Raw genomic sequence first — 14,320 nt, 5'->3', positions numbered from 1 at the left:
GTAAGTAGAGAGTAGAATTTGTATGGATGTGAAAATGAATGAAATAAGACGAAAATGAAACAGGCAGACAACGTAGATAAAACAAGCATATACAGAAACATAGTAATAGGGACTAATTAACTCACACATTTTAGGCGAAAAATGATTCCTCGTAAAAATCCATAAAAAGTGAGTACTCTGAATGTGACTAGTGGTACAAAATTATTTACATAAGATTTTTGCAAGATATTCTTATAAACAACTGAAAATATTGTGCAGAAGGTAATAAACCGTTGCAACGCTTTTGATATAATGCACAAAATTTACATTCTTCTTGCATTTTACCAATATCTAAGTTTTATTTTCACCCATTCATTATTTTTCAGTGCCATATATACCTTCTATGTCAAAATTAGTGGAAATGAACATGTTGAAAAATTTCACCCAAACTATGGGCGAGTAGCTATAAGGCTTAGTTAAATTCCTTTGCAGATGTATTTCCAAATGTAAAGCTGTATCGGCCACAAGTAGCAACAATGACAAAATGATCGTTGGCGACTCGACTTCGTCTTTGTATAGCAGTAAGCATTGTTCAATTCAAACCCAGATATACACATAAGTATTAGTTAAGTTTGAACAGTATTTATTCGATAAATATCACGTACATAAAACACATACATATAATCAAAATGAAGCAAAAGATCTGGAAAAAACAAAAAAAAAAACAACAAAAAAACCAACACTTTCATTGAAAACTAATACTCCACTTTCATTTCTTTGACAGTGAAACATGTTGTACAAAAGTATGGGCTGTGTCCAGTTACTTGTTAGTTTTAATTCGTTCTGTAGTTTTATATTATTATCTTTATTAGTTCTACATATATTATCATCTATATAAGCCCTACATAAGTATTACAAACTACGGAATAAGGCAATGCTAAAGATATGTTTTGCTCTTTTCTTTAATGTCAGAAATGCATATGCTGCATAGGAGCAGGAAGGAACTGTTTACACTGATGATATTACATCAGACTCGTCTGCATCCGCATACCGACATAACCGTTTGTACATACCCGTAATCAAAAGAATAGATTATTTGCATATACAGTAACACGGCATTAAAAATGGTGGTGTGCAGGAAGTTAATGAAATAGAGGACAAAGGGAAACAAGGACTTCAAGAAGTATCTTTAAAAAAGAAACACCGCTGCATTAGTCAATGCACACCAACGTGCTACGAAACGTGCATGCACTCTCATACTCTATAACGTGATAACGCGACACCACAAAACAACATGACACCGGATCGGACAACGTGGCACTTTTCCGAGATTGTTTTCGTTTTGCAGTCAGTATTTTCAATTTTGTCTATACACAATGTGAATCGATGAAAACCAAATTTCTACCGGGTTTCGAGGATAGAAAAATGTTTTCTGAATAAAAAAGACCATCAAATAATCACATAGATGGTTAATTCACGGCCAGATTTTCATTGTTTTGCATATTGAACCGAGGATTTTTTTTCTCATTTCTGAGGCAACAATCTTGTCATTACCTTCAATAAATAACCCTCTTTGGCTGCCAAAATCCCGGCGAAATCTCCATTACTTTCGAAAATACGAGGTGTTCAAGTCGGGTTGGTAGGCCACAAATCTTCTGTCTGACACCACATGATTCGCAGGGAAGGTTCTTACTGACACCAAGTTCTGATCATAAGATGTTCTGTCTGACACCAACATTTGATCATACGTTTTCTTACCTTTATTTCTCTCGGTTTCAAGTATTTTATCGAATTTACGCGTGTTTCCGCGTATAACGGGTCGTTAAATTCATTTGTCTAATAAGGGTTTATATTATGTAGCAATTCACCGTAATTCGATCGAAAATGTGCCTTCGTGGTGTAGTTGAATGAAGTACCCATAAAATAAACCCTCAATTTTGCATTTTTGTCACTTTTGAGTGTAAAAAGGGGGCTGATTTCATACGAATTATGTATATTCAGAAAAATAAGACAGATTTCATGATAAATTTCGCGTGTTAATGGCAAATGATTCGCAGAGAAAACGAAAAAGGGTCATTGGCTTCAGTTTGGCGGCGTTTCACCACAAATCTGTTTACACCCCTTTTCTTTTCACAGTTTGACAACTTATTACTTGAAGTTTACGATGATGTATTGGTTTCTATTGGTTGGAAAAAGATTAAAAAGGAGGGACCGAAAAGTGGGGAAGAAAATGACCAATTTGAAATCGTCAAGGGATACAAGATGACCAAAATGGGCAAGAGTTGACTAGAGGACGAGTTGACTGTCAGTCGTTTACGGGAGATCACACTGTAACAAAGTGGCAGAGTTGGCAGGTTTGTAGTTGAACTCTGCCGCAGTTTCACTTCAGAGGGGATTCAGGTTTAGGACGTAAACTATTTCCACAGGAGTCTTGCAACGGATTATACTGTCTCACAATACAGCTCAGAGCACCTGCACAACCCTTTAGAAATATTATCTATTCCATTCGATTCCCTGTGGAATGTTTCATCCACCAATCAAAATGTAGAAATTTAATCAGCTGTTAAATGATCTTCACCCCAGATATTTACAGAAAGTAAAGATGAAATCAATATCGGCCTGTGGCCGTATAAACATCATTTCAAAGAACGCGTGCAGTGCAACCATTTTATAATTTCCGTGTCCTGGGTTTTCAACTTCATAATATATATTTTAAGTATACAGTTTTCGAAACCAAAAATAATCTCGAACTGTTTATGGTAAAACATTAACATATAATATTTTTATTTCCACTCGGATATAAACAGACGTTGGTACAGCGTTATCAGCCTCTTTAATAGGGAAATGAAATCTCCCTTTTGACATAATACAGAAAGGATTTTAAACAAATATGTTATCACATCACTTGCTTGTGTTTTTTTTGTCTCCCGATGTTTCCTCTGAATATGTATATATTCCTTATCAACTCTTAGTTGTCACTTAGTTTATATAAAGTACATACAGACAATATTTTTATGTCTGTCACATGCTCACTATTGAATAATGTTCTTTGTACATGATGTCCTAAAGTGTCGAGTTTCGAATGATTTACATTAGTTTTATATTTTTTCTAAGCCTATTTCATGTCAGAATCATTCCAAAATAATAGTCTTTCAGATAAAATTCTACATCTAACCTCTGCTGGCAGTCCATTGAACATTTCCATACATTCCTTTTTAATTTGATCTATTGGTTCTTCAGTTTTTGAAGTTTGTTGGATGGTCCGGGCTCCAAAAACAGGACCATGTGTACGTGTTGGTCTAGGTCGGTTTCTAATGTAATGCACATGCCCATATTTAGCGACAGTTTTCACACCAGATGTCACAATGTCATCGTAATTAAGACTAATGGCAGTGTTTATGATACGGAAACACTCTCTTAAAGGCTCCACACGATGATTATAATCCATCGATTTTGCCTCTTCAACTGTCTTTAATAGCCAAGCCTTCATGACTTCCTTGCATTTTGTTGTCATGGATTTCACTTGATATTCTTCTGCGATTCCAACAATGCTTAAGACGTTTGATTCTGAGAAATAAAACAAAGGCACTGCAGTGTTACTTGCGCTTTAAAACAAATTCTAGTGTTGTAAAATCTGCGCTGGCTAACCGACAAGAGACAAATTAACACTCAGAATTAGTTAATTTAGATATTTATATTTTACAAGACAAAAGTAATTTTAGTCCGATGCTCATTACTATATAGTTGCTTATGATGATTATAAACTACAAATATTCAATATATCAATTAAGTCATAACCAGGTACTGTACTCAAAAACACATTCTATCCTACATTTTAGCTTACTTTACTCCGTATGCTATTGCTTTAATACGCGGGATGAAATAGTTTATTTACCTTTTAAGCGCCATTCTAAAGATAGATGATATTAATCTTAGTTTTGAATGAACTACTTTCGATTTGAAATATAGATTGTGCACTTACATGTGTTTACGTATACTGTGTTTAATTTCCAATTTATACACTTAGTTTAGTCTTAGTAATGCGCCAAAACACATAACTGGAAACTAGTTAATAGGTGCCTAATATCATATAATAAATTTGCCAAGTGGTGTTACATTCAGTAATGTCGTGTAACCTACCTGTAACTGACTTTAGAATTCCAGGATGAATGGAAAGTAGAAATTCCAGAAACTCCTCATACTTCTTCCCGGTCAGTTCTACGCAGTTCAGATTTTTCTCCTTGAAATCATGGTTAAACATAGCTTCAAAAACTGGGGAAGCGTATCGCAGAAAATTCCTAGATACAAACAGCTTTTTTTGGTCATCGAACTCAAATGTTACCTCATCGTCACATTTTCCACTTTCTGTGAATGGCCTCTTTGTATCCAACACTGAATCTTGAGGTAACAAGCTAGATCTACCTTCCATTTCTGAATCACTTTTCAATATCGATGTTATGAAATAACCTGTTTCAATCTTCGATTTATATGTAAAAGTGCTCACGTGATTGTTGGAAAATCCTACTTTGGGCTGGTTACACACAGTACCACGGGAAGCAATTATAGTTATAACACAATGTTTTGTATCTAAATAGTGATTTCCCTTGAAAAAAAAAAATAGCTGAGTAGGCTAGAAGACAGGATTGTGTTTGTGTGACACCGTTACATGCCGCAAGTGTGACGTTAAATGTTACAAAATCATCTGCTGCTCTATGTCGCTCCTTAAACGCTAAATGTCGAAATGAAATTGTCCACCGTTATATGTCTTTCTTCCCCCGCCGTACTATACAGAAGTGTTTGAATAAATTGACACATGTGCTAGAAATGGAGACATTTGCGCTCCAGGTGCACCCATCGTTTTCATTCAGTTCGTAGATATTCTTTTGAATCATACTAACAAGACCGGAAATTTATACAATCGGCCATATTTTACCATCTGATCAGCGTAAAATCAACGCTCAAACAACGTTGGAACCGCTTGATCTGATAAAGCTATAGCCAGTGCGAATATGGGCTGGAGTGCGGATGCGTAATAATTAAATCACGAGTGGTTTAACTATTTGCATCCAAATAACTGCCCATATTTCATTAACTATCCAAACCACTGGCAATATTTTATTTTATTTTATTTTGGATTCTGGCTAATACATTTACAATTATAGTAGCATAATATCGCGAAACACGGGAAAGTTGTAAGTACATACTTTTGAGTTGTAAATATTTGTAAGTGAGTAATATATGTTCGATTTTAAAGATTTTTTTTTTCTTATTTATTCATTCCGTCAGTACCGTTTAAATACAAATGTACATGTATTTCATCAAAATGTTGATACAGTAATGAAATGACGGCCCTAGGAACAGTACGCGTTATTTTCAAATCAAAGATTCACTTTGAAATTACACTTTACTATTGATTATTCTCCGCGCCTAATTCATAGATATGTCATCGGATAGACAGCAGTCGAATATTGGCGGGTAGGCGCTATGTCTGCCCGATATAAAAATATGACCCACACTATTTTTTCCTAACGATTAGGCCTAGTGTTATGTGTGTAAGTTAACATATGATTAGAAATCCAGTCAGTACCTAACCATTCATATGTGTTAAACACATCAAAAACAACAAAGGTCAAGTATTGGCCAGATGTCGTAAGAAATGCAACTTAAAGGGAATTCCTATAGTTTTTAATGCGCATCTTTCTGCGCAGCCGACACTTTCTATGGAAAACTGAACTGAAGTCAACATTTGTTGAAACATGTTACAGACAATCTTAAATATGAGGAATCTTGAATGAAATAACATTTTTGATAAGTTATATCAGTAATCAAATGTTGATACTGGTTTATGTTGTATTGACAAGTATCATGCCTGACAGGTATCTTGCTATTTTTGTGGTTGTGTTTTCACATCGCATTTTAGTATAAAGACAGTGTTTTTCATATAATGTAAGATAATTGACTTAGTACTGATAAGACAATATCACCTTTCAGATTATTTAGTATGCAATTATAGAAAGAATTAAGAATTTTTAAAACTTTTTTTAAACTTTTAGCAGACATACATGTAATCAATTTGGGCAGGTTCGCGCCATTTCCGTCCGAACAAGTGTTTGTATTCTAGCGGTCTTAACATAAAAAATAGCCTGGTGACCCATACATTTTTAGCCCTTTTTATGCTCACAATACAATTATCTATACACAAGAAAAAAAGGAAAAAATTCTATGAAAGAGTTTTTTTCAAAATTTAAAAAAATATTCTTCACTATGGGTATTTTTCATTGAAAAAAGTTCACAAAAGTAAATATGAAACAATATTTTATTTCATTTGTACCCATCTTTGTAAGGATAGAGTATTACAGATATGACTATGATATCAAGTAAGTATATGATAAAATCTGTAATAAGAAAAAAACCGTATTGTGCTGCCTGGATGTATATTTTGGTTGGTATTTATAAAAAAGCAGAAAATTATGAAAATTAAAAAAATCGCTGGCAGTTTCAGCAACAGTGGGTGTGTTCAAAGCAATTTTTCACAAAAACAAGCCTGGTGACATATTATTTTTATTTGTTCATTGTTTTCAGCACACATTTTCCTATCATATATATGAATTTAAAAAAATTCTATGAAAGGAAAAAAATTATCGGATTTCTCTTTAAATGTAATAGACATACGTAAGCTGTTTGACATGCAGATTTCAAAGATGATTTTTTGTCAATAAAAGTGAACTGCGTTAAAGACAGAGTATCACCAGTTACGGATAGACGGTTTGACACCTAATCGATATCGGACCTAGACATGATATTGGTCCGACTTAAAACCAGTGAGCAAAACTATAATGGTCTGACATAATTTTACGATATCTATCCTATATAAAAGAGGTATTGGTTCAATGATAGTTAGATATGGACTGGATTAGAAAAAAAGTAGTGCCACATACTCCTGTATATTTATAATTGCAACTGTACAAACTTGGTCTAAAAAGAAGGGTCCTAAATTATGCATTGCTTAGACCAATCCAGAAAAAAAATCACGTATATCATCACGTTATGGTGAACATGTGTATTATGTTCATTTTAGTTCCTTAATAAGAGCTGCTAAAGATGATAAAAAAAAAAAATATAAAAATGTATTCTCAGTGGACATAAAAAGTTATTTTGTCTCTGTGAAGGGACTATTAATTCCGTAATGCTCGAACTGACACAGAAAAAAACACGCCTTGCATTTTTCTAGTCTTTCTGGTGATCACATTTATGAAGTTTCAAAGAAATCCTTTTAAAGCGTAATCGCGCCAAAATTATGGTGCAACAAACGAACCGAACGCTTCACCGACCGACCGTTCGAGGTTTCAAACTTAGTTAGCGTGAAAATAATGAGTAGAAAATCGGTTTAAAAATAAGACTTATTATTCAGATAGTCTAAGATATGTACTTTACTTTTTTTCTTTTATTTTTATGCTTTGCATATCGTTCTTTGTTTGCAACGTAGTCCTTGTATGAAGGTGCAACAGCTTCATCATAGGAAGGTGGCGGATCTTCCACAAATAGGTTCTGTATTGGAGGAGGGATGGTGTCACGTGATTGTTAGAGGCGACATTATCATCACTTTCCCAGTCTGAATCCGAGGAACTCGATGAAGTGTCGCTGGCGAGTACCGCAGTTACATTGTTCTCCTGTACTGACGTAGGTTGTGACGTCACTATATTGGCATCACCAGGTGATCCAGAAGCGTCAGAGGTAGGGCCGTTATTGGTGTCATGGTTATTCTAGTGAATGAAATGATAAAAAGTGTGATTAAAATGCTGAAATGTACGTAACAGAATTAAAAGGATAAATGTAAGTTTAATTAAAATGAAATATATTTACAAAACAATCTAAAGAAAATGGTTACAAGGCACACTTAAAAGTATGATGTAATTATAATCTATTTCTATGTTCAGAGATGATTTAAAAGAATGATTCCGTACCGTTTTAGAATAATAATGACAACACATTTCTTTAATGTTGTCCATGCGCCGAGTCATAATTATGTCGCTAAACTTTGAATTTGCAAGACTTCGTATTGCTTTATAAGCTCAATTTAAATAATACCGAAAAACTAATTGCCTAAGAGCTACCAGGTTGGAAAAACTTCAAAGAAAGGGATCCAAAAGAAAGAATGCATCTTTTCCAAAACAAAACATGGCAGCAGTAATAATCATACTAAGTAGAAATAAAGTAAATAACATAATATGATATTTCTTACCGTTTCCCTAAACAAGGTACACCCGGAGCATTTGTTTCTTATACTTTGGCAACATTCTGCGCAATGATCACCACATGAAGTTTTAAAAGAGTCTATGGACTCGCCACATGAACTACATTTCTCTCGTGTACACCTGCAACAGCTAGCACACATGTCCGCAATTCCTTCACAACATCGTCCAGCACTTTCACAGACACAAACGCATATTTCCCTGAGACATCCACATCCGCTATCTCCTCGACCGGTCCTATGCACCATACAAAATCCAAATATTGTAAACAAAATGAAAGTAATGACTGAAATGACAGTGAATATCGTTACTGCTACGGACGTGACCTCATCGGACGTTTCATCAACCGCACAATTAGAATCGGTGTCACCACACACGTCGAAGTCACTGGAGCATGCGTATTCTTTCGATACACAATGACCATTGCTGCATTCGTGTACATTAGTTCCGTAACAACTACCCGAAAGAAATATGTGACAAGCCATGACAAAATGGTCCCAAATGACATTTTTATGGAAACTGAGTTTTTCATATATTCTGAACTGTAGATGTGTCCTTAACATAAATTCAAAATTTTAGACCTGCATGTTTTAAAATAACAAAATTACAGCATTTTTTGTACAATAACTTCCCACCGCAAACTTGCACGTTTTGTTAAATAATAATGACAAATACTAAAATCATGTACTTTTATCATTTATTTCAATATCATATTTTGCCATCAATATTAAAAGTATTTAACATGATTAGCACAGTTGATAATGCCTTCTTGCTGTAAATATGCTATTTCATATTCAAAAAATGTCATAATTCAAGTTTCCATAGCAACAAAATACAACTATTACTTTAAATGTCAATTCAACAAACATTTTAGCCTACATTTGGAGCAAAAAAAATGTAAATTTATAAAATATATATTAGTTCTCCTGAAGAACAAGAATTTGTGTTTTTTTCTGATTTATATTCATCTCAAAAATATCTAAAAGCAATTCCATAAATATCTAATATAAATTTGTAATGTGTCATTCAACTTCGAATGTAAGATGCATTGCTCAATGACAGTGTCAATTGAATATTAAAAGTATCAGTGATGATTATATAACATTAAATTGTTTACATATTAATTATATTCAAAGGTCATATTACTCTGCTATGAAAGCAGATATACTTAATACTTAAGTTCTGTTTCCATGGCAACAACATTTTTTATAAAATAAAGAATTCATTTTATTTCCTTCATATTTTACATAAATTTTTAAGTAAAAGTATCATTTCAAAATATTCTTCCTGGAGGGTAGCTTTTTTCAACTTACATAGTTGCATAAAATATATCTTCACTAAAATATTTAATATTAAGGTAATTACTTCAAATGTAGAAAATCATCAATAAATACATTAAACTTTGCTTATTATAAATCAACTGTGTATGTAGAGCTACACTCATGATTTTATGTCATGCAGTACTAAACAGTAGATTGTTGAAAAATCTTCCAGTGTTTTAAAGGATTTTCACATTTATACTGTGTTCAGCCTTACATACATACAGTGTGTCTATATTTAACCAATACATTGTACTGCTGACACCATAAACTTGTTAATTCAATGTTAACATAAACTATATGTAGCATTTGTTCACATTCAAATGTATGGAATTTGGGTCTAGTACATCTTTAAAAAATCAAAAACACTTTCAAATTAATTAAAATTTCAGAAAATACCAAATGAGCTGAGCTCTTTTTCTGTATTACTTTAAATGTTAAACACTTTTTTCCATTCATTCTTTGTTTTAAATGACTGAGTTCTCAATTTTAATGGCTTTGGCATTGCTGGTTTTGAGCATACGCTGCTGTTGCTGCGAAGGGGCGTTACCACTGTCAAAAGGCATCCAGCTCAGGAATGGTAATACGGTTGTCATGACAACCCCTGCCTAAAATATTAATCTCCATCTCTGGGCTGAAGTTGTAATCCTTCAACAATAATATACCAGGTCATGCAGAAGACATTCTGTAATGATAAATGTATTAAATATTTAAGACAAAGAACACTAATATCCTTTCTTTCAATCCTGAAAAACAACTGTCCCTAAGACAGCCCACACATAATTACATTAAATAACATTTTAGAATTTTATTTCAGTAATGACAACCTCTTTTCATGAAAAATTTCAACCATCGCACATATTCTACATCAAGTAAGGATCATGATTTTGATCTCATTTTAACAAATAGTTCTTTAACCTGCTAAAGAAAAAACAGTTACTGTATTACAATTATGTTATTTCTAATGAACTGGCTTGCAGTGAGCTAGACACTCTTTAACAACACAAAAAGCAACAGAAAATGTGGTGTCTTAAGATAAGTGGCCTCTTTACAGACATGACCTCTGCAGCAAGTTTTATCAATACTTGATTATTACTTAAGAACATATTTGCTTAAAGAGGGTTAAGCCAAATATACCTAAACATGTTCAGGACTGAATTCTGTATGCCTGGCCTCCATCAGGTTGTACTCCATGTCATCATGTAGACCCATCATAACAAGCCACATTCCATAACTAAAATAAGGGTACATATATTTAAACAATGAAATCTTAGACAAAAAAAATTATGTAGCAATAGTGTAGTCCTTAGAATATAACATAGCATCACTTTATTATTAATAAATTATTAAAACAATTAAATGCCAGCTACACAGTTGAATTTTTAATACAATAGATTGTGCAAGTATGCATTATTCAAATTATAAATCAATGTTTATCAGTGAAGATAATGATGTTTCATTTACATAAAAGTATGCATATTATATAAATAAACTTGAAACCAGTGACTTTCCAAACTGTGAAATCAAATATTTCAACATAAAATTCTGTGTGCTTAATATATATTTCTTTATTTATTGGGAATTCTTACCTTATTACAACACTTTTCTTATTTTGTCCACTATAATTGTCCATATGTAATGAAACATTCTTTTCTCCATAGCCATGATGCTTGAAGTGACGGTGGACCATAGATACCACACTGTTTGCTCCTCTTCCAAAAGCAGTACTGTACTTTTCATACTCTAGGTAGAAAATCTGAAAGCCTTAAAAACAAGAACAGTTTTCTTTATAAGAAATGTATTAAAGTTCTCATCAAAAATGGAATGAATCAACACTGTGACTGACCAAAACAGTCCATCATTTCTTATAGATAATGCTTGACAACAACTTGCATTTATCAAAATTTAATTGAATTGCAATTTACAGTGCTTATTATACTGCATAGATCTTTATTATAAAGCAATGTAGTATTTTCATTCCCATTTCAGGGATTTACAAAAACTTCAGAGAAAAAAAAACCCAAAGAAATTAGTAAAATCAAGTCTTAACAAAACACAACTTCCTTTAGATAGTTTCACTTAACCAACTTTCTGTTTTAAGGTGTCACTGTAAATTCCAATGTAAAATGTGCACTGTAGGCCTGTAACTTTTATTAATAGAGTCATGATTTTTTTTTGAAGACTGTGGAATTTAATTTAGTGATATTTGGAATTTCATAGATCTAGTTAAAATTGATAAATGAAAAAATGCATTTGAGGATACTGACAGTGATATGAATGTAAACACTAACTTTAAAATCTTATAGAATACCTGCATGAGAATTCACAGCAACTCCACTTGCTTATTATGTGTACAATACTTGCTGAGCATACTGTAGTCAAAACTGCAGTGAACCTTTATATCTCTTACTGCTGGAGGTTGTCCTGAAAAATATAAACAAAGAATTTTTCATTTATTTAGAAGGCTACCAGCATGCTGTCTATCAGTACTGGCAGTAGTGAGAATGAAAAAAGTAGTTTTTATTGTAAATTGCATGTAGATTTTTTAAAATAAATTTTCAGGATGTCTATTTTAGTTTCTATTACAACAAAAAGTGACAATTTAAGACACCACTGTTCCTGTGTTATTCTACTTTTCTTTTCCAATTGTCATAGATTCTACTGTATGTGCACAATGACCATTTAATTATTCACCAGTTCAGTGTACATCTGTGACAGTTAAAACATATCTTACAATCTTCCTGTTCATTTACAATTTCTAGACAGAAAATTTCATACAGAATGTACTTAATATAGTATAGATGCCCGACTGTCTTGGCTATCTATCTATCTATCTATCTATCTATCTATCTATTTATACTGCAGCGCTCCTCTCTGCGAGTATTATGTGCAGCTGCGCGCCTGTACAAGTATATTCTGCCATCATGGAAATTAACAAATATTAAAAGTATTTGAAATTTTGACAGCAGACAGTCGAATCGAAATGTCAACACGGCCATTTTTCGCTGCCAAGTTGTATCTTCGAAACATCAACAAACGAAGCGGTCTGTCCATTCTTTTTTTACTTAAATTACGAATAAATTTATAATGAAAATAAACACTTACCATAACAGTCAATAAATCCGCCAGGCACTTTAAATATCCGCGTATATTCAGAGCAATAACTGCATGTTTTCACTGACCCAGTTTCACACATGTATACACCGTTAATGGCGTGAAGATTTCAAAGGGAAATAATTCGGCAATCACTCATTATTTGTGATATTACATTGCTAGTGGGATAACTAAATGTTGAAACGTTTAAACTTAAAAATCTTCGTCCGATATTATTGATTTTAACACTATTGGCTGTCGCTTTAAAAACAAATTAATGAAAACAAATATCTAATTAAGTGACGTCAGCTTCAACGTCATTTTACCGATATCGAGGCTTGTGTCATTTGGGATAAAAATGTCATGGCGAGACACATATTCGAATTTGACTTAGAATATTCGCATTTAACAATATACTATCAAATTATGTAACTGTCAAGCACATCTGACGAAATAACTGTTTCTAATGTTTACCTAAAACATATCAGAAGTACATAATTTTCAGGCTATGTAGACGGACAGGAAGAAATAACAATTCAAAGTTTGATGGAGTGATAATCATCACTTATGCCAAACAGTTCATGGTAGTTAAACCAGTCAGGCGTAATTATAAATAGAGGGATTCAGATTTCGACCGTTGACCTCTAATTTCACCGTTTTTAAGCATTATAGATTGTTTTGATTTTATTGTTAGAAGTACACAACAGCAGCAAGTAAAAAGGAAACATGTAACTCAAAATGAGCATCACAACTTGTTGCTTTATAAACATATATATTACGCAGGTAAGCAAGACAAACATTTAAGAAATGAGTTTTTCCGGGGTTCATAGGGAAATGTAAATGTAAAAAATATATAGGAGCATCAGCAGGTAAGAATGGAAAGTAATATGTTTATAAACAGGTTTCTCGATTCACATCATAGGCGTAAGAGAGTGGCGGCCAGTATATGGTTTGTCCCCCCCCCCCCACCAACTTTTGACCGCAAAAACTGATTTTTCTCAGAAAACACAGTAATACAAAGGAATGAAAGCCAATTTGGGAGAGCATTTAGATGTACTGATATGGATTTGATGTGATGTCTATTGTCACTGAGGGGAAGAACGTTGTTTTTGTTGTACGAAAAGTTTCAAGGAAAATCTGGATAGGCTTAAATGGCCGCAGTCCCGCTCTTACGCCACTGTTGTGTTTATGTTCACAATATTTGTAGAAAACCATTCTTGTAAACAGACCTTTATGATAAGAAACAAACTTCATAATAAATGTCCCCGGTTTGTTCACTCCATTTTCGTCTGCATTATAAATGACTTTCAGACTTCTCACGCTGGAGGTGAAGAACTGGCCTTTTCTTTCCAATAACGTGTTTACACCACAAAGGTATCTTGGAAGACCTGCAATACAATAAACATTATAATTGAAAAATAGAAAATTCTGTGCAGAAGACTATTGTAGGGACTTCTTTTTCGTAATTTGTAAAAGTACTTTTCCATTTTTACATGAACGTCAAAATATCCAGTTATATCAAACAGATGCAGTTTCAGCTCTACTGTATTTTGAAAGAATATTACATAAGCATTCAGCTATAGAAGTTACACATGTATGAATTTAAAGGCCGCAAACGGAAGTTATTAAAGACTTTGGAAATCGGACATCCCTAAAACAAAATAAATCACAAAAAAT

The 14,320-nt window shown here is 33.2% G+C and overlaps 2 protein-coding genes and 1 long non-coding RNA gene across 3 annotated transcripts; all 3 read right to left on the bottom strand.

The window, feature by feature from the left end:
* Positions 1-263: 263 nt before the first annotated feature.
* LOC123558974 (uncharacterized) lies at positions 264-5,565 on the bottom strand. The gene is made up of 2 exons (XM_045350799.2): positions 4,120-5,565; positions 264-3,546 (listed from the first exon to the last, which is right to left on the bottom strand). The coding sequence occupies exons 1-2, from the start codon at positions 4,406-4,408 to the stop codon at positions 3,095-3,097; spliced, it is 741 nt and encodes a 246-aa protein (XP_045206734.1). The 5' UTR covers positions 4,409-5,565; the 3' UTR covers positions 264-3,094.
* Positions 5,566-6,643: 1,078 nt separating this feature from the next.
* LOC128557034 (uncharacterized) lies at positions 6,644-8,678 on the bottom strand. Its single transcript, XM_053543494.1, has 2 exons — positions 8,222-8,678; positions 6,644-7,742 (listed from the first exon to the last, which is right to left on the bottom strand). Exons 1-2 carry the CDS (start codon positions 8,477-8,479, stop codon positions 7,410-7,412), a joined length of 591 nt encoding a protein of 196 aa, XP_053399469.1. The 5' UTR covers positions 8,480-8,678; the 3' UTR covers positions 6,644-7,409.
* A 236-nt stretch (positions 8,679-8,914) lies between these two features.
* Positions 8,915-12,925, bottom strand: LOC123558975 (uncharacterized). The gene is made up of 5 exons (XR_006687856.2): positions 12,656-12,925; positions 11,862-11,974; positions 11,140-11,314; positions 10,688-10,784; positions 8,915-10,235 (listed from the first exon to the last, which is right to left on the bottom strand). It is a non-coding gene; the product is annotated as an uncharacterized LOC123558975 (long non-coding RNA).
* Positions 12,926-14,320: the final 1,395 nt, after the last annotated feature.

Source organism: Mercenaria mercenaria, chromosome 5, assembly GCF_021730395.1.
Source record: "Mercenaria mercenaria strain notata chromosome 5, MADL_Memer_1, whole genome shotgun sequence".
Classification (NCBI taxonomy): domain Eukaryota; kingdom Metazoa; phylum Mollusca; class Bivalvia; order Venerida; family Veneridae; genus Mercenaria; species Mercenaria mercenaria.
This window is presented reverse-complemented; position numbering and strand designations above follow the sequence as displayed.